The 20,976-nt window shown below is 41.6% G+C and overlaps 1 protein-coding gene and 1 long non-coding RNA gene across 4 annotated transcripts in view; one reads left to right on the plus strand and one right to left on the minus strand.

Moving 5' to 3' along the window:
* GRM5 (glutamate metabotropic receptor 5) overlaps positions 1 to 20,976 on the plus strand; it is a 661,611-nt gene that overhangs the window by 618,731 nt on the left and 21,904 nt on the right. For all 3 annotated transcript variants that reach the window (XM_025286183.3, XM_025286182.3, XM_025286184.3), the window contains exon 9: positions 16,532 to 16,627. In XM_025286183.3, coding sequence (XP_025141968.1) covers positions 16,532 to 16,627 — 96 coding nt within the window. The remainder of the gene's footprint in view (positions 1 to 16,531; positions 16,628 to 20,976) is intronic.
* Positions 7,853 to 20,976, minus strand: part of LOC112585137 — a 30,483-nt gene continuing 17,359 nt past the window's right edge. The window contains exon 4 of the long non-coding RNA XR_003109543.3: positions 7,853 to 7,868. This is a non-coding gene — a long non-coding RNA (uncharacterized LOC112585137). The remainder of the gene's footprint in view (positions 7,869 to 20,976) is intronic.

The raw sequence follows: 20,976 nt of genomic DNA on the forward strand, positions 1-20,976 counted from the left end.
TCTCAACCCGAAGATGTGCTCAGTCACTAATTCATGTCCAACTCTTTGTGATCCCATGGACTATAGCCCACTAGGATCCTCTGTCCATGGAATTTTCCAGGCAAGAATACTGGAATGGGATGCCATTTCCTACTGCAGGGGATCTTCCTGGCCCAGGGATCGAACCTGCGTCTCCTGCATTGGCAGGTGGGTTCTTTACCAGTAACACCACCTGGGAAGCCCGCCCTGAAGATCGCAGCCAGCAATATTAAATTAACACTCCTGCGAGTTTCTTCTGGCTGACCCTGTTCTCCTAAGGAGACCCTCCTTCTGGTTAACATTTTGCTCCTCCTTGCAAACGCCTCCCTCTTGAGGATGTTGCATAAGTCTGTAAAGCACATTAGAATTAGTTTTAAAATCTGTATGTTCCCGAGTTTCTACCGATTGTGAAACAAACAGCAACATCAAAGGAAAGTACACCATGGAAAGGCAATGACTTAAGATGATTCATATCTGAAAACAAGTTCTCATCGTAAGTGCCATTAAAATACATCCTTTGGGAACTCTCCGGAAGTTCAATGAAAGGCTTTACCCAATACAAAATTTTACGCATTTCCATAATATTGCTGTAATTTATTACACTGTTCTCCAGTGGTTTATTTGTTCTTCTTTTGTATTGTTTTTGCCATTTTCTATATCACTGAAGAGAGAAGTCTTTGCAAGAAGCCTTCCAGCTTCTGTTATTTCTTTAGAATGAATTCCTCTGAATAGAATTACTGGGTCAAGATGGCTGATTCTTTACATTTTAAGTGCTTATTTGCATTGCTTCCCCACCTGCCAACTTCTACTTCCTTTTATTTAATAGAGGATAGAGCCATATGCTCCCTGGCAGCTTCTCAAATACTTTCACAACGCATATTCAATTCTGACATTCTTTTCTGGGCCTATTAATCATGCTCAATTTTTGTTTTTAATCTGAAATCTCTGAATGGATCAAGCTGACATTTCAAGTCTGGGCAAATGCTGCTTTTCTGCAGATGGAGACCACAAGATCTGCCGGAACACATAGTAAAGTACTCCAAAGTATTTATTTCTGTAGCAGCTCAATGAGGGCAGAGGGATGAGACTGAAGTAGCGAATTACTCTGCAGTATTACTTGGTGATAATGAGCCAGGTTTGGCCTTCCTCTTCCCCTCGGAAGATTCACTCATAAGAACTCTCATTCACTCACGTCTAAAATTCTCCTTTGATCAATACGATTTGAAAGGATGGCTCGGGCTTTTGCTTCAGCTCTCTCCAGTATCCCCTACTCCCCCCGTCTGTCTCTGCAGTCACACAGCGTCCCATGTAGCAACACTGATGCTCTTCTCAGAGAAGCCTCTGTCACAGGTTTGAGACTTCTGCGTAGTCCTGGGTCTGCAAACTCCTGTCAAAGGGATGGCCGGGGCCCTGGAGGGTGATTTATGCCACCTGGCCACTGTGGAGTCGAATCTGACCTTTGGAAAAATAAGTTTATATTGTGTTCAAAACCTCCCTCTCCTGAATACACATTGTTGCTCTCATGTGTGACCTTTTCAGTCCCTCAAATGGCTTATCAAATTATTTAGATAAGGGCATTTTTTTCCAGCATAAAATGAAGAAAGTGAGGTGTTAATAAGGAGCATGATATTTGGAGGTAAGACATCTGGTTTCTAGCCCCATTTCTGTGACTTACCACTTATGGGGCCATGGCCAGACTGGAGCAGCTTTCTGAGCCATACATTTCTTATCTGAAGGAGGAGGATAATAATGACTTTAGTTTATTGACAGAATTAGAAATAGAGGAGAAGCTTTCTGCAATATTTTAAATGCTATTCAAATGTATATCATAGTTTCTCTCCTTACTTTATCACTGTCAGGATCCAAAATTAGGATGATCCTAAAGGTAACATGGCAATAAATCTGAAAAATAAAATGCAGTTTTACACTCTGCCTCATTCATTTTAAAATTAGAAACTGTGAGAAAGTCTAAAAAAGAGGGGATATGTGTATATGTATAGCTGATTCCCTATGCTGTACAGCAGAATGTAGCATGACATTATAAAGCAACTACACTCCAATAAAAATTTTAAAATAAATAAAGAAATTTTTACAAAATAAAATAGAAGTAGAAACTGTGTTTCTGGGTGACCACTACAGAGATCTCCTAGCATATATCTGCAGGATAGATCCAAACTTTGCCTGGAGGCTAAAAGCTGAGCTCCAGCCTGGTGGTTGAGATCACATAGGAAGAGAGTTGAATGTGCCCAGAGCTGTTATAAAGGTTGTAGACAGGAGAAGTGTGGGACAAAGACTGGACCAAAGTTAAAATTGAAAACTGAAGGAAGGAACAGCCCGTCCAAAGCCAGGGAGGCAAAGCGAAAGAACAGAGAAATAAAACTGGCTCCTAAACTTACTATAATCGGGCTCAAATAAGACGGTACCTGGAAAAGGGCTTCCCTGGTGGCTCAGCTGGTAAAGAATCTGCCTGCAATGCAGGAGACCTGGGTTCAGTCCCTGGGTTGGGAAGATCTCCTAGAGAAGGGAATGGCTACCCGTTCCAGTGTTCTGGCCTGGAGAATTCATGGACTATTCCATGGGGTCGCAAAGAGTTGGACATGACTGAGCAACTTTCACTTTTGGAAAAGAATTCCCAAAATAATCACTGAGTAAAGCCAAGCCCTCTTTTACATGAATGTATAACTGCCCAAGTAAGGGATAAGCACACAGAAACACTAAGCTTCGTTTTCTTCATTTTGTGTTTGTTGATACTTTCCTAGTCTAGTGACTTGAAAGGTAACTGAGGGAAATATTTGAAAAATACCTGCCAGCCAATGCCAATTCTTCAAACATATGTGACCAAAAACTTTATCTAAGTATTTATAAGTTCTTGGACTTGTGTGGTTCCACTAGTTAAAGCAGTTTGAGAACACAACAATGAATACATAGTTAGTGACTGGTTATTTTGGGTTTCTGGACTCAGTTCCAATTATGGGGTGGTCCCCCCACACAAACAAGCAATTCTTTGAACACCAACTGGATGTCCGACAATTCAACTCAATTCTAACCCTACCTACCTGAAGATAACATCAGATCCCACAGGCTAAGGGTTCAGTCCCACAAGTCTGCCCTCCCCCTCACAGCTATCACCAACCAGTGACAGACTGGAGGTGCCCACGACCCCTTCTTTGGATGTCAGGGCCAGTCCCAAGTCCAAGCTGTTATCTGTATTTCTCTCTGACTGGCCATAAATGAGAGGTTCACATGACCTCCTCTTTGGCTGGATAAATTTGCTAGAGTGGCTCACAGGACTCAGAGAAACACTGTACTTTCTAGATCACTAATTTCTGTACAAGGACAGAACTCAGAACAACCAGACAGAAGAGATTCAGAGAGCAAGGTATGTGGTCAGAGACACAGAGATTCCATTCCCTCTCCAGGCTCTGCATTCTCCCATCATCTCTGCTGCTAAGTTACTTCAGTCGTGTCCAACTCGGTGCGGCCCATAGACAGAAGCCCTCGAGGCTCCCCCATCCCTGGGATTCTCCAGGCAAGAACACTGGAGTGGGTTGCCATTTCCTTCTCCAATGCATGAAAGTGAAAAGTGAAAGTGAAGACGCTCAGTCGTGTCCAACTCTTCATGACCCCATGGACTACAGCCCACCAGGCTTCTCCATCCATGGGATTTTCCAGGCAAGAGTACTGGAGTGGGGTGCCATTGCCTTCTCTGCTGCTGCTAAGTCGCTTCAGTCGTGTCCAACTCTGTGCGACCCCATAGATGGCAGCCCACTAGGCTCCCCCGTCCCTGGGATTCTTCAGGCAAGAACACTGGAGAATGGCAGTGGCAACACTGGGTTGCCATTTCCTTCTCCAATGCATGAAAGTAAAAAGTGAAAGTGAAGTCGCTCAGTCGTGTCCGACTCTTCGTGACCCCATGGACTGCAGCCTTCCAGGCTCCTCCGTCCATGGGATTTTCCAGGCAGGAGTACTGGAGTGGGTTGCCATTGCCTTCTAGAGTTACACTATTACAATCATTGATCATATATCGAACTATGCATTTGATCAACTGCTTCAAGTCTAGTCATCATTTCCATTGAAGGCTCAGTCATATACTTGGTAATACAAGAAATAATAATCTTGTGAAACAAGCAAACTACAAATGGAATAGTTAATAACATTAGTAGAATTAAAAGTAAATATTTTAGCCATGAGCCTCCCACACCAGTTTTTTTTTTTTTTTTTTTTTTTTAAAGATTGTCAAGATTAGGGAATGGGTCACTTGGAGCAGAAATCTGATTTTTCATGTGGTTCAAATATGTTACATTAAAGGATTTACCAGGCACAAAAATACAACATTCAGTTTGAATTATAGCACAGATATCTCCCCGAGATGCTGTAAGGTGTCAAGGGTCTTGCAGTTGTATAGTACTGCCTTTCTCATCAAAGAGATCTCAGAATTCAGTAGGCTAATACCCCGGTTACTATCATTTAAAGCTTATGAAAGTTGTCAAGGCTTAGATATGGTCAATTACATCCTCCAACCCCACTGAAGGCACATACACACACAAGCTGCTAAATGGACATACCAGTAGAATACAGATCTTTGACCCACTGGGATCATACCAATGGTAGATTGGTTGGGGTTACCTGTAATTTGCTAACATGTATGACCTTAAATTCATGGGAATCCCAGGCTACACCTTCGTATCATTCCTGTAGATGTCAAGGCCATAAATTAGTGCCACAAATCCATTGAGTCCCATACCACTCTCTCTTTCTAAGGGTAATAACAGGCATAGTTCATTAAGCACCCTGCCTTGTCTCATAATTACCAGGTTGATCATTTTTAGTATGATTTAACCACTCCCAACATAGAGGAGCCTTTAAGCTTAAATGACCATAGCCTGGTGTTAACCATGTAGATCCTCCCCATAATTGTAGGAGTTTTCCTTTTAATAGATGAGAAGTTAATTTTTTATTGAGACTTATCTCATCACTCTGATTGAGTTTAAATGACCCTAAGAGAAAACTTAAATCTATGGCCAGCCTCAGAGCAGGTATTTTTAATTGGCCAGGTGAGAGGATCCCATCTAGAATTATTATGAATAGATAGAACATGACTGAACACTCATCTAAAACAAATTTCCTAGGGGGTATCCAATCAGAGCCCCAAAGAAGAGAAATCCACCAAGGTAACCCAGAATAGGTACAGGTACTACCTGTGGTTTGGACTGAGTTTTAAACTAGCATAGAATCATGTCCATGATAGAAAACATGGGATTGATAGGCATAGGTCCAAGGAATCAAGAAAACATTATAAATGATCATAAAAGTCAGATCAGCATCTTGGGTGAGCTGTCTGCTTCTGATGTCATCTTCTTCTCCTCCTAGTGTAGTGTAGTTTCCTGTTTGAGCATTGTTTTAAGGTGAGTTTGAGGTCAGCAGGCCTCTCTACAGACCAGTCCAGCTTAGGGGCCTTTGGAAGTGGGAGTTAACCGAAGAGTGAATTTCCCATCATCTCTCAGTTCAGTTCAGTTCAGTCGCTCAGTCGTGTCCGACTCTTTGCGACCCCATGAATCGCAGCACGCCAGGCCTCCCTGTCCATCACCAACTCCCAGAGTTCACTCAGACTCACGTCCATCGAGTCAGTGATGCCATCCAGCCATCTCATCCTCTGTCATCCCCTTCTCCTCCTGCCCCCAATCCCTCCCAGCATCTCTACAAGAAACCAAAGCTTCCACACCCATCCTTTGGATTTTTATGGAGGCTTCATCACATAGGCCTGATGGATTAAATCACTAACCACTGGCAATTGAAATCAATCTCTGGCCCCTTTCCCCTCCCTGGAGGTCAAAAGGGTGGAATTGGAAGTTCTGACCCTCTAATCACATGGTTGGATCCACTGGCAACCAAGCCCCATCCTTAGCCGAGTTTCAAAAGTCACCTCATTAACGTCACAGAAGGCACATTTATCACTCTTAGTACTTAGGAAATTCCAAGAGGTTTTAGAGCTGTGAGCCAGGAATAGTGGAGGAAGACCAAATATATATGAAACACACATTTTGGTGATCTGAAATCTTATAAATCATGATATTGTACTGGTCATAAATGTAATTAGCATAGCTTCTGATAAGTGAACAGTGGTGTTTGCACCATGGTTACAAGGGCCAACTGTTTAGGCATTTTCCAAATCTGGATTACTGAGATCACAATACATCTTTTTACTCAGTCTATCTCCCGCTTTTGTTTTCTATACAAATATAACGCTATGAAGACTCTCATACTTTTTATATACAACAATATGTATAAAAAGGAACAATATTTAAAAGACTATTAAAAAGCAGAGATATTACTTTGCCAACAAAGATCCGTCTATTCAAGGCTTTTTCAGTGGTCATGTTAAGGTTTTTCCAGTGGTCATGTACGGATGTGAGAGTTGGACTGTGAAGAAAGCTGAGTGCCAAAGAATTGATGCTTTTGAACTGTGGTGTTGGAGAAGACTCTTGAGACTCCCTGGGACTGCAAGGAGGTCCAACCAGTCCATCCTAAAGGAGATCAGTCCTGGGTGTTCATTGGAAGGACTGATGCTGAAGCTGAAATTCCAATACTTTGGCCACCTCATGTGAAGAGTTGACTCATTGGAAAAGACCCTGATGCTGGGAGGGATTGGGGACAGGAGGAAAAGGGGACGACAGAGAATGAGATGGCTGGATGGCATCACCGACTCGATGGACGTGAGTTTGAGTAAACTCTGGGAGTTGGTGATGGACAGGGAGGCCTGGCGTGCTGCGATTCATGGGGTCGCATAGAGTCGGACATGACTGAGCGATTGAACTGAACTGAACAAATGATTAGGTAAGACTAAAGTATTTGGTAGTAACTTGCTTCTTTAGGATTTTCATAAATACATATAAACACACTCCTTGATAAATACCTTAACATAAACAAATGCCATAAACAACCTTAGAAATTTTGAACTGAGCCTTGGTAGAGAAAGTAATGAAACAAGGTAAGCTGTAGGAGGGTGCTGGCATCAGAGTATCTAAAACATAATTGACAGCTACTTACATCATAAGGAAACTAACCTCACCTAAAGAAAGTTCTGAGGTTCAAGAGGCTAATTCAGTGGCTCAGAGACACTGTTTAGGACCTACATTCATTTAATCTTCCATGCCGCCATTTTTTGGCAAGTTGGCTTCACTCCTCTCACCTTACAGCATATTGTAACATTGTCAGATATAACATCCAAACAACCGCCCACAGCAAAAGGGGCCATGTTTTCCAGTGTCTTATTGATAAGACTAAAAAAATCATTAGAAATCTCCAGAATACCCCCTCTCATGATCACTGGCTGACAATGACAAGTAACACTGGTTACCATTATCATCTCAGTTTAACTCGAATGCAAGAATGGAACAGCTTGGTGTGAAGAATGGGATGATGTGAAAGAGAGGCAAACATATTTTTAAAAATGAGGATCTTTTACACAATCTTCTGTGTTTCACCTGACAGTCATTCTCCTTACATTCTTGCTTACTCAATAAGCTTCCTGCCCAAAGTTGCTCTTTCACTTTTCCACCCAACCTTTCACAAACCTCCAGTTTCAACCACTCTACTCCTATTATCACTCCAACTCCGAGAGACCTAATGTCATTTCTTATGAACTTGCTACTCTTTCCTCCTCCCCAGCTGAACATTTTCCCTTAACACGATTCTCCTTTCATTCATTCGTTCATGTACGCGTGCATTCATTGAACAAGCATAATCACCTGCAATAAGCTCGGTACTGTCACAGAGCTGGAAGGATGGCAGTGAAGAAAACAGTCTAAGATCCATGACTTCACAGAGTTCACACGCTTGTGAAGATTCTGCTGGGAAAAAACAGACAGTAAATAAAACAAATAAGTGAAAATATAAATTACATTGGATAAGAGAAAAGCAGGAAATGGCAGGAAGAGTGAGGTCACAGTTGCATTTTTTAAACTGAGTAGTCATGGCAGGCTATATTGCAACAGTAACACTTGAGAAAAGATTTAAGGGAGATCCTCTCTAAGGATATTTGGGAGAAAAGCCCTGAAAGCAGAGGAAATGGCCATAGCAAAGGCACTTCGGTGGGAGGATGCCCAGCGTCTTCAAGGAGAAGAAAGTGAGCAAGAAGGGAGAAAAGAGTAAGTTATGGGATCAGAGAAATAATAGAGGATGGAGAAGACTGTATAGAACTTTGTAAACCATTATAATAAATTTAGATTTTACTCAGGGAGATGGGTAACTAGTTGAGAGCTTTCAACAGAGAAGTAATATAAAAATAATTTTGTTTTCAAAGGATTATTGCTTTGTAGAGATTGGGTTGGGTTGGCTTGGGTTGAGTAAGAGGAAGGGATTAGTAAGGACAGAAGCAGGACCAGTTTGGGAAGCTGTTGTAATTTTTATAATAAAAGTGATGGTGGCTTGGACCCGAGTAGTAAATAGAGGAGGTGGTTAAAAATGGCCAGGTTCTGGGTATGTTTTGAAAATGAAGCCTGCGGTATATGCCAACTGGTTAATGATGAATTATAAGTGAAAACTGTGTGTTCTTTCCTCCTTTTTTTCTGTAATTATCTCAAAACACTATATTAGTTTTTCTCTTTCCCCAAACATCTTTCATTTGTTCTCTTTTCCTTGGTCTCTTAATGTAAGTCTACAAAGTTGCTTCAGTTTCCATTTATTTAAAAAAAAAAAAAAAACAAGCAAAACGAACAACAACAAAGCCCTTTGAAGATCTGATAACCCCTCAAGTTACCGTTCCATTTTATTCATTTATTCATCCACATACTCATTCACAAGTTTTACTCACTCTGATGATTTAATTCTCCAGTTTTCCAGATTTATTCTTAGTCTTAGCCTCAAAACTCTGCCTTCTTGACAGCAATTTTGGTGTGAAAATCATTTCTTGGGTTTTCTGACATTCAAAGTGATTTGTTTTATAATTACTTCAATAATTCTTATTTTTTCTGTACTTTATTGGCCAAGAAGACTCTTTTCTCTCATATCATTTTGCACAGCTCATACATATGTCTATCCTGAATAAGAGAAAATAGGTGAAGAAAAATAAGATTTAAATTTACTTTGTAAATGGGATGCATTTATGATCATTTAAATGAGAGATTTCCTTAAAGAACACTCTCCTACACACTAACTGTACAGTGCTCCTCTCCTGCCCCACTGATGTCCATTTCATATTGAATTTACACAGAAAACATACATGAAATTTCCAACATTTTCCATGATGCTTTCACTGACTTTTTAATTTTATTAACGCCTTCAGTTTGTGCATCATTTTAAAATAAGGTATGTGCTTCAAAAAGCAATCTTATACATAAATAGACCAAGGGATGGTTAAACAGTTTATCCCTAAAACATGCACATCCTGTTTTTCAGGTGTGTATAAGACAGGGAAATAAGCTTTAAGTCTTTTCTTTGGATTAAAGACATTTGGAAATTATTAATAAGAGAGTGGTTAAATGCAAGTGGTCGGATAGGAGATGGCAAGAGTGAACATGGACATTTTAGAAATCAGTGAAATAAAATGGATGTGAACGGGGAAATTTAATTTAATTCAGATGGCCATTATATCTACTACTGTGGGCAAGCCCTTAGAAGAAGAAATAGAATAGCCTCATAGTCAACAAGAGTCTGAAATGCAGTACTTGGGTGCAATCTCAAAAACAAACCACTCAACATTAAGGCCTAGAGCTGACTGTGGCTCAAATAATCGTCTATTTATTGCAAAGTTCAGATTTAAGTTGAAGAAAGTAAAGTAAACCACTAGGCAGTGTTCTTGCCTGGAAAATCCCAGGGACGGAGAGCCTCGTGGGCTGTCGTCTATGGGGTCGCACAGAGTCGGACACGACTGAAGCGACTTAGCAGCTGCAGCAGCAGAATAAAGTAAAATATGTGTACCGTGGTTTCTGCACATCAGATAAACTATGTCCCTGTGGATTTCACTAAACTGAATGATACCTAGTGTGGTTTGAGAGTTAAAGAAAATACAGTAAATGGTGTGTTTGGTGAAGAGGCTGAAGATGAAGGTGGATCTAAGGACATGCCTCCCTCTATAGGACTTTCATAGAACACTACTTATCCTTCAGCATCACATATTCCTCAATGCACACGGCTGGGAGTTAGCAACTCCGTACTGCCTCCAGACACATTCCACACATCATGTAGAAACGCAAAAGTGAAAAACCGCCTTCTTTAAGGCTCCTGACATCTAGTTATCCATCTATCCTTCAACTTTGTTTAAAAGTACCATCTACTGGGTAAAGAATTTCTGTCTACTCCAAGCTCTGCTACCATTCTGAGTTACTTTAATGGCTATATAAAGGGCAAACTAGGGCTTCCCAGGTGACTCAGTGGTAAAGAATCCATCTGCCGATGCAGGAGACACAGGTTCAATCCCTGGGTCGGGAAGATGCCCTGGAGAAGGAAATGGCAACCCACTCCAGTACTCCTACCTGGAGAATTCCAAGAACAAGGGAGCCTGGAGGGCTACAGCCCACGGGGTCACAAAGAGTCAGGCATGACTTTTTAGCAACAAAACGGCAACAAAGGGCAAACTATCATCATAGGCTCATTTCTCAGTTGTAATGATTAGCTTCTAATACAATTAGAATCATCATTTTAGTCACTCTACTTCTGATAAATTACCCGAATCTCCCTCACATAAGTAATAGTTATTTCTAATATAAAATTCTCTTTTCCTTCTAGCTTTAGGCATTATCTCCACAATATCTGCTATTTCACCTAACATACACACTTTTGTTTGAATATATTCATTTTATTCTAATCTTTCATCTCATTCTGCATTCATTTACCCAGTTTGAACCACATAGCCTGTATAGAAATTTCAATATGTCTAGTAGATTTCTAAAAATTTCCAATGTCTAGTAGACACAGATAGAAACAGGGGAAAGGAAATAAAGAAATGGAATTTTTATTCAAATCATTATGGGCAAATTACATTTATTATCCACCCCTGTATTTTTTAATTTATTTATTTTTAATTTTTTAATTTTATCACCAGATAAACATGGTCTCTTGGAGATCTAAGTAAAGAGGAACTAGAGCTTTCTGAACAAAGGAGATATAAAAGGAACAAAAATAAAAAATCTTTACAGAAGGTAACTAAAGCTAATTCAGAACAATTCATTCTTAAATATTTAAAAACTATTATGACAGTTTTTCATACCAGAGTTATGGCATAGAAACCAAAGTGTCAAAGCTATACTGAGATCTGTAGCACAGATCTACAAGTCTAAAGAGTATGAAGGAAAAAAAAAAATAGCAGATTGAAGAACCCTGAATTCAGCATCTAACATATAGTAGGCACTCAAAAAGTGTTTATCAGTAATGCTTACATAAACAGTGTTATAGAAGTTTTTGAACAGGTAGACTGAATATGTAATTCCCTTCCCTCAACCATCCCATAGTTTATCTGCTTTCTGTGGGTACTTTCAACCATCCTCATGGTATTTGCAATCATCTGTATGATGGCTCCCAACTATGTAAGAATCCCCTAACTTCTGGATTCTTAAATCCACGTGCCTACTAAATGTGCCCAATTGTATGGTCAACCAGCTCATATTCCACAATGAAGCTTTTTATTTCTGCCTCCAAATATATACCTTCTCCTATATTTTCTTAACTTAGTTAAGTGCACCACGCAAGGCAGTAACTGAGGTAGCATTCTACACTTCTCTGTTTATCAATGAAAAGTGAAAGTCGCTCAGTCGTGTCCAACTCTTTGCGACCCCATGGACTATACAGTCCACAGAATTCTCCAGGCCAGAATACTGGAGTGGGTAGCCTTTCCCTTCTCTAAGGGGTCTTCCCAACCCAGGGATTGAACACAGGACTCCTGCATTGCAGGTGATTTCTTTACCAGCTGAGCCACAAGGGAAGCCCAAATTCATCAATAATCCTACTCATTTTACTTCCCATATATTCTTGAAACTGTTATCTACTCTTTCTCCATATCAACACTACCCCCAAGGAATTATCTCATCATCTCTCACATGACTATTGCAGTCGAATGAATCTATCTTAAGGAGTCTATCTCAAGTCTGTACTCAAGTCCACAGTATTTTATCTAAATGTCACCTCTGTTTTTTTCCTTAGCCTTAAGATCTCACAGTGGAATCTCACAATATACAGTATAAATTCATCCATAAGCTACATTTTATATCCTGCTCCATCTACACCCTGAATTTTACTTTGTCTTATTTTACACTTGATTGGCTCAGTGGTAAAGAATCTGCCTGCCAGCACAGGTTCGATCCCTGGGTTGGGAACATCCCCAGAGAAGGAGATGGCAATCCACTCCAGGATTCTTGCTTGGGAAATCCCATGGACAGAGGAGCCTGGCGGGCTGCAGTCCAGAGGGTCACAAAGAATTGGACAGGTCTTGGCACTTAAACCACCATCACAGTCCGCAGTGGGGTTGGGGGGCCGAGGGGGAGAAGCACTGCTTCCCCATCTACACCATGCTGCTAAGACTCTCACGTGTTTGTGCTTGATTTTTTTTTTTTTCTGTCTGCTTACCAGTCTCTTCATACTGTATTCCTTCTCATCTTTGACGATTTACCGTAGGATCATATCTTGCTGAAGTTTTTCCAGCCCTCCTAGTATGGGTTAAGAGTCCTTCTTGAATGTTTCTACAGTAAAACTTCTCACTTTCTTTAAAAATTATCTGTTTACAGTTCATCATCGCACTCCAGATTGTGAACATATCAATGAGTTACCCACATGCTCCTTATCACCGTACCTTGCACATAGAGTATTCAGTAAATAGGAATGCTGTAAATTAAACCCAAACCAGAGAACACGATTTAAAGTTAGTAAGTCATCACTTCAGTTCAGTGCAGTCGTTCAGTCATGTCGGACTCTTTGCGACCCCATGATCGCAGCACGCCAGGCCTCCCTGTCCATCACCAACTCCCAGAGTTCACTCAAACTCACGTCCATCGAGTCAGTGATGCCATCCAGCCATCTCATCCTCTGTCATCCCCTTCTCCTCCTGCCCCCAATCCCTCCCAGCATCAGAGTCTTTTCCAATGAGTCAACTCTCCGCATGAGGTGGCCAAAGTATTGGAGTTTCAGCTTCAGCATCAGTCCTTCCAATGAACACCCAGGACTGATGTCCTTTAGGACGGACTGGTTGGATCTCCTTACAGACCAAGGGACTCTCAAGAGTCTTCTCCAACACCACCATTCAAAAGCATCAATTCTTTGGTGCTCTGCTTTCCTCACAGTCCATAATAAGTCATAGTCTTGTTTCTAAAATTATTGACATTGTTACTTATATGGAAGTTGAATGGAAATAAGATGAGCTTAGGAATCACAGGCACAAATTCTCATCCTGAGTTCCCCACGCATAAACCCTGTGAGCCTGGGTTTACTCATGTTCATCCTCAAGGCCTGCCTCTTTAGGATGATAATAGCACCCACGCTTTAGGGTAGTTTTAAGAACTGAGGATAATATAGCAAAAAGAACCTGGCACACTCAGTATTCTGTTATCACTATTTCTTTTTTAGGACTTTTTAACATGGACGTATAGCTGATTTACAATGTTGCGTCAGTCTCTTGTGTATAACAAAGTGATTAAGGTACTTACATGTATATATAGTTATTATTATTTTTATTGTGACCTTGAAAATAATTACAAAGCAATTTGAAAAGTGAGTCAATATTTGTAAAACACTTAAACAGTCCTCACAAGTATGTACATGTGTGTGGATACGTGTGGATATGTGCGTGTGTGCCTAGGTTTTAGTAGGTGCCTAAAAGATACATGAACTTATTACACAAGAAAAATAAATTTCACTGACATTGTATTAATTATACATTCTGAAGAGCTTCAACTATTTTTAGTTGATGTTTTTTATTTTTTAAATAAGCTCAAATAGAAAGAATTATGCAGCTGCAGCAAAGACTATAAAAGCATTATTAGCTATTTTAAAGTGTACATTATTGTTGAATGGAATAATGCATAAGTGAATGAATGAAAATGTGGTCTATTTAGACATCTGGTAAACATACTTAAGCTGTAATTATAGTTACAGACAGGAAGAGGGAGGCTCCCATCTGATAGGAAAGATGAGCTTCCCAGTCTGTAAGGGACAGTCTGTAAATTCACCTTACTCTGAAAACAAGAACTATTTGGAAGTTCCAAATAAATCTAATGTATCTCTTGCTTTACTAGAATTAAGTTGGGACTTGTATTTCTTTATAAATTTTTTTACCAAAACAGAATGGGTTATGAGAGAATAGAATGTTTAAGATCTGTTTCATAAGCAGGGCCACTTGGTTGTGTGTGTGTGTGTGTGTGTGTACATAAGGGAGAAAGACAAACAGAGACAGAAGTTTTTGAACTGGAAATGTAGATGTCCTAAATTATCTATTAAAATATTTAAATTAACTGGAAATTAGCCTAACAGAAGATATTAAAAAATACTTCAAAGACCCCTTTGTAAGGAACCATGAATAATTCTATTGTTCTATTAACATTCTCTTAATCTCTAAAGCCATGCCCTGGCAGTGTAACTAAGTTCACAAATAAATACAACATGTCTTCTACTGCAATGTGACGACTGGTACTTCACAAGGGATCCTCTTCTGAGGTGTTTTCTTTGGTGCAGTAAAGACTGCTCAATCTGGTCTTTAAGTTCTTTTCCTCTCTTCTTTATGGCCTAGACCTAAAGTTACTGAGTACATACTGCCTTCTCGCCTTCCTTCTCCCAAGAGACGGTGAGCTCTATGAGGCAACGCCTGTGGGTTATTATCTCTCTATCCCCAGGACAAAGCCCAATGCCTAGAATTTAACAGATGCTCAGCTAACATCTACCGAAGACGCTAATCCATTTTGCTTCACTTAAAAAGCCATTTCACTTTCATTCAGATGCTGAATACTTTTTAACATCTTAGAAGAAAACAAAGTTATGAGGAAGGCCTTTATCCCAGGACAAATAATGATTATAATTTTATTGCTTTTTGTTTTATTTAATATTAATATTGAAACAGAAGGAAAAGAAGCTTTTCTAAAAAGTGACTATATCGAGGGCAAACAATTCTTCTGAAAGTAAGACACTCTATCACGACCTGCTGAATGCCAGGAGCCTGGATGGTGTGGCACCAGATCAGGCTCCTGATTTTGGAGGGAAACATAATAAACAAAATAAATCTTAAGAGTCTTGGACGCTTACAAGCTCTACGGACGATTCCGCCCCACTAGGTAGGCTTGTGATTCCGGTCAAGTTAGTTAAGTAAGTCTGTTTCCTCATTTGGCCAATGGGGATCACAGTGCCTCCCCCGCAGACTTAAACTGATGAATAAAAAAGAGATTATTTCTGTGAAAGCATGTAGGCTCTGAAAACTGGCATACAAATACAAGGGCTCATCTTGATGCACCACGTAGCTGACACATGTTGGAAATCATGTATTTTAGTTGAAACTTCTAGTATCTTCCAGGAATGCTGAATTGCCAACTCAGGTAAAAGCTGTTTGAGCCACCCTCCACAATGTAGGCAGCTCAGTGCTGACTGTTACACATCAGTTGAACGGTTATATAAACCTCCTACATCAAAGGACCATCTCTTTTCTCTTTTAGCATCACCAGTTTCCAGTATAACACACAGGCATAGTACTACTCAGTGAAGCGTCATTAATGATACTTTTTAAGCTAGGAGACAACACATTATAATAGCTAAAGTGCAGCTTCTGAATTTAGCTTCCTGTGTTCAAATCCTTGATCAGTCTGCTCAAACCTTATAATCTCAGGTTTCTGCTTCGGTCAAATGGATATAATAAAAACAGAGGCTCTGCCACGAGTTGTTGCCAGGACTGCATTTAGGTCAAATGCCAGCATCATGGCTGACACATGGTAAACATAAAATAAATTCTAATTTACTGACATTCATCTTTTCCTTGCTGCTGCTGCTAAGTCGCTTCAGTCGTGTCCGACTCTGTGCGACCCCATAGACGGCAGCCCACCAGGCTCCCCCGTCCCTGGGATCCTCCAGGCAAGAATACTGGAGTGGGTTGCCATTTCCTTCTCCAATGCATGAAAGTGAAAAGGGAAAGTGAAGTCGCTCAGTCGTGTCCGACTCTTAGAGACCCCATGGACTGCAGCCTACCAGGCTCCTCCATCCATGGGATTTTCCAGGCAAGAGTACTGCAGTGGGGTGCCATTGCCTTCTCCATCTTTTCCTTAGATGCTATGAATTATGTTCCTTTTACCATAGATTATCAAATATGATCAACAGGCAATTTAAAAGGGTAGACCACACGTGGTTCAACCAAGAAGTAACAAAATTGTCCCACAGTGTGATCCACATACCATCACAACTATCTGCAGCGTCACCGGTCAGCCATGCAGTGAAAGCAGGGGCCCGTTCAGCCACGGGGCCACCCTTGAGAGCCCAGCTCTCCCTCAGCCCGGCCAGTGAAGCCCACAATCACATCTTTCTGTTTGCTCCTGTCCTTGTTCACGCTCACCAGGTACAAAGACAGGAGACTGGCCCAGCACAAGTCGGAAATAGAGTGTTTCACCCCCAAAGGGAGTATGGGGAATGGTGGGAGAGCAACCATGAGCAGGTAAGCAAAACGTGAGTGGCCTGAGGTGGTGTGAACTAAGTGTCTGCAAGCTGTAGGCACAGGTGGCTCCCTGGTCCAGGCCCTCACTCAACCCTGCCCCCCAGGCAGTGTGTCCAACCTGGGCCACCGCTGGGTTTCTTTGTTTGATTTGCAAAACCCACACCATCCTCACAAGAAGTGATGGGAGCCTCCTGTCCCAGATGCTGCTGTTCCCCAGGGCTGTGCGCTTTGCATGTCTGAAGCCTTAGCTCACAGTCAGTGTCCCTGTGGATCTTAACTTAGTGGTCAAACGCTTCTGTGGAGTTTGCAAAGTGGAAGAGATGGGAGGAAACTCAAAACTATCCAGTCACTTGACAAAAATTAAACGGCAAAAGCCTAGGACTGGTTTTGAGGGAAGGACTGCAATGGAGGGAAAGAGTCAGCCCTGATCTCACAAGCCTGGGAATTAATCTGACTTACATTGAATGAAAAGTCATCTCACAGCCAAGGGCAAATGCCAGGCCAAACAAGCGAACCACAGAGGCCGGAGGCTTTTTGTGAACTGACACCAGGAAAGCTAGTCCTCCTCTAGCTACTGTAGCTTTGCAGCTGCCTTATTCCTCTGTGTTTGGTGGTGAACGCCCCATGTCGCTGCGCTGTGCATGTTCCTTCCTACCAGGCCTTCCCAACTGAGCTGTGTCCAGGAAACGGGAATACTTGGAACTATGAGCATCGACTGAGCTGTGTTGCATGAAATAATCGTGCTTTATTGCATGGGACTGGGTTTCAAAGAAGAGGGCTCTGGAGATAAAGACTGTCAAGGCTGGCATTAAATGGTTCCAGGAGGCTGGAGGGGCCCTGCGTTGGGAAACTGATCACCATGAACTAACTCCCCACCTCTAATTTGCTGTGGCATTTCCCAGTCCATCTGTCGTACACAGGTGTGGAAGGGAAGCTCTCGCAAATCAGCCTGGGTTAAAGAAAAGGTGCAGAGTGCAGTGTGCACACACGTGTGTGCATGTGCTGAGAGCAGAGGCTGTGATCCTGCTGCAGAGCAACGAGAGAATCCAGTCCCACTGAAATTTCACTCCCCAACACTGTGCGATTCCACAGCAGTGGGTTTCTTTTGGTTTCCAAAATAATGCCTCAGTTTCTACAAGGACACTGCACAACTTTTGGAAGGCCATTCACATTGCGGTCTGTGAAAATGGTGTCCTGACCTGTGCGGTGTATAGCCTGAGCCATTGTTCCTCGCAGCCTGGTCAAGAGCTTGACTGACTTCATCCACTGCTCCCAGACAAAAGACAGTGAGAGCATGCGTACGTGTAAGCACGTACGTGTGCACACGGGTATATCTGATGGCCTTACACCCCTTTATAAGGCCATCTTTAGATCCCAGTGTATCTGGAAGATAACCACCAATGCATCATTTTGTGGGGGTCACTCAACAGACTGCTATTGGGGCTCCTAGTGTCCTTCCATGCAGATTTGAGAAAGTGGCAGAGTTCCTGTACTTGAAAATCATTCAAACAGTGTCAGGGTTGGCAGGACAAGGTGAAAAGACTGCACCAGATGAGAACAGGGGCTCTGTCCAAAGTGACTTCTGATCTGAAGCACTGTCTCTGGATTTCCCAAACCTAGCAAACCTGATTGCCTATCAAATATACTAAGGCAAAAACAGATAACACAGATCTAGTGTATTTAGCACATGGAACTCTGCTCCATGTTATGTGGCAGCCTGGATGGGAGGGGAGTTTGGGGGCAAGTGGATACATGTATATGTATGGCTGAGTCCCTTCACTGTTTACCTGAAACTATCACCACGTTGTTAATTGGCTTTACCGAAATACAAAATAAAAAGTTTAAAAAATATATATATATATATACACACACACACATACATACACTGAGGCAAAACCCAGGAATCTGTAGTGCAACAAGTTTCCAAGGTCATCCTGATTTAGTCAGTCCATAAACCTGTATTTTGAAATAATCCATTTGTGTAGGAGATGACGTGAACTATTCATGGCAAACATCAGGTTTCAATTCTGTCACACAGTATTCTTGAGAGTGTTTGGTCAGTGCCTGGAACTCTCATGTCTGATCAGCCTAGCAATTAGATTTGTTTAAGGCTGCCTTGACTGAAAACAGGTGAGAAGACAGAGCGTGAGTATGGGGATGCCAGCTTCCTTGGTTCAGGTCCAGATCTACAAAGGTAGCCACGCAGTATGTCTACACTGGCATGGTCTGTTTCCCTACAATAGGAAGACATCATTTAGCATTTGTTTGTATACAGCCACGGTAATGGCGAGGCTTATCACACTGATATGTCCTGGCAGGCAGATGGGAACAGTGTACGATGCACCAAAGACAGTTCTGTTGGCGCAAACACCTCTGCCCCACAGATAACAACAGTTAAGAAGAAACAAATGACCTTCCCTTCCTACTTTTTCTTCTAATTTCTTTAGCATCAAGTAAAAACTGACAAAGAGAGAGAAAGTGTATGGGAGGAGTCCTTATAGTTGTTCATATCAATACACACACAAATATATCCAAACTTACCCAGAAGAAATAAGCTTAATGTGAGTATTAAGAGAAAGATATTAAGATATCAGAGGGGAGACCACTGCAGTGTAAACTATTTCTAAATAAGGGGTTAGAATAGTTAATCTCAAGTTGCTTGCTCAGAAATAGAATGGAAGGGCTGGAAACCGAATACCTACATGAGACTTTGGTAGGTACTTTTCGTACCTGCTGATAAGGCCCTCTTTCTTATCCACTCTCACTCCGTCCCCCAGTCACTTTGCAGAGTCACAGGCACGCATCATATTTACTCTGCAAACATCGGGGGTGGTTCTGTGGCCATCATCAAGTCCAACCAGTCCCAGGGAGGGGCTAAGGGAAGCTCAAGCCACCACAGAAAACCAGGAACGTCAGCCTGCATCTCACTGCCCACAGTTTCTATGATGAAACTACAGAGTGGACTGGATCCTATGAATTTACGCCTGGGGAGGTCCTTGTGAGCCACACTGCTTAGCAGGAAGGAGAAGCAGCTGTACAAGGCATGCAGTCATGGCCCAGCAGAACAGCGTGACCTTATCAGCAGTGCTGGCAGGGCCTGGAGACACCCCTCCCCTCTCCCTCCTCCTCCACACTTGGAAAGGAATCGGAACACTGTAGGTATCCATCACAGTCTAGCTTCCTGAAACACTATGTCATTGTTTTCCCTTGGGGGAACTTTCTTTTTCTGTCTGACTGTAGCGTAATTTGTCATTTGTTCATACTTTCACAGTGGACAGTTTGTGTTTCAGAGTAGTCTTCCTGATTGCAGGAGGAGTGAAAGAGAGTCCTGAACAGGGAGATGCTCTAAGAAACAGGAATTCTCTAAACCCTGGAACGTGGGAGTTCATACAGAGATGATCCACCCCCAGGAATGGCTAGAACCTCGACGATGAATGTCATCACTGCCCGTCTCAGCAGGGGGAGTCCACCTCTGTGCTTCTTAAGTCTGTATTCCGATGTGCTCACGTTAGACTCCGTGATGGAGAGGCACAGCCACTCTGAGCCTCCCAGTCTCTGAGAAAGGGCCCTCCTTCAACAAATGAAGTAGATCTAAAGCCCCCATTCAATGCTTGAGGGAAGGAGGATGGTAAGGGGCGATTTTTACTGTTGCAATGTCATGATATCAATTATGTGAAAGAAAGATTAATCCCCAATCAGTTGATTAACTGATTTTCACCTAGTAGATGCAGCATCTAATTTTAGTGGGTATAAATATTTAATAATTCCTTGGAGAACTCAGTAACAGTGATGTCATAAGAGTCATTATTAAATGAATAAGGAACTCAGATTTGAAAGTAACCCCAAAACATGATATCTGTACTAGGATTCTTTTGCCTTTCATTCATTCAATTACTTCTTCCTCCATGTAATGCTCATTATTAAGCATCTACTATGAGCCAAGCACTGACAAGACCCAAGGTGAATGGATGACCAAGACTAATGCCTCTGAAAACCCACTGTCCATTGAGGAACAGAGTCAGAAAAACAGATCACTGCAAAGCAATGTGGAACTCTTCCCCCATAGAATAATTATTTATCAAATTAACTTCTCATTTAATATCATATACAGTAACCTATGCCAGTGCAAACAGAATTAAGAGTAATAGAAACTAAATAATAATAAATGTTCAGAAATGGCTAGACACACAGTTACACAAAATTCAAAGTCCATAAAATGCTCCAATCAAAAGACATAGAGTGGCAGATTGTTTAAAAAAGAAAAGCCTACAATATGTGGCCTACAAGAGACCCACTTTGCGGCAAAGCACACAAACAGATTGAAAGTGAGGGGTTAGAAAAAATATTTC

This window comes from Bubalus bubalis, chromosome 5 (assembly GCF_019923935.1).
Source record: "Bubalus bubalis isolate 160015118507 breed Murrah chromosome 5, NDDB_SH_1, whole genome shotgun sequence".
NCBI lineage: Eukaryota > Metazoa > Chordata > Mammalia > Artiodactyla > Bovidae > Bubalus > Bubalus bubalis.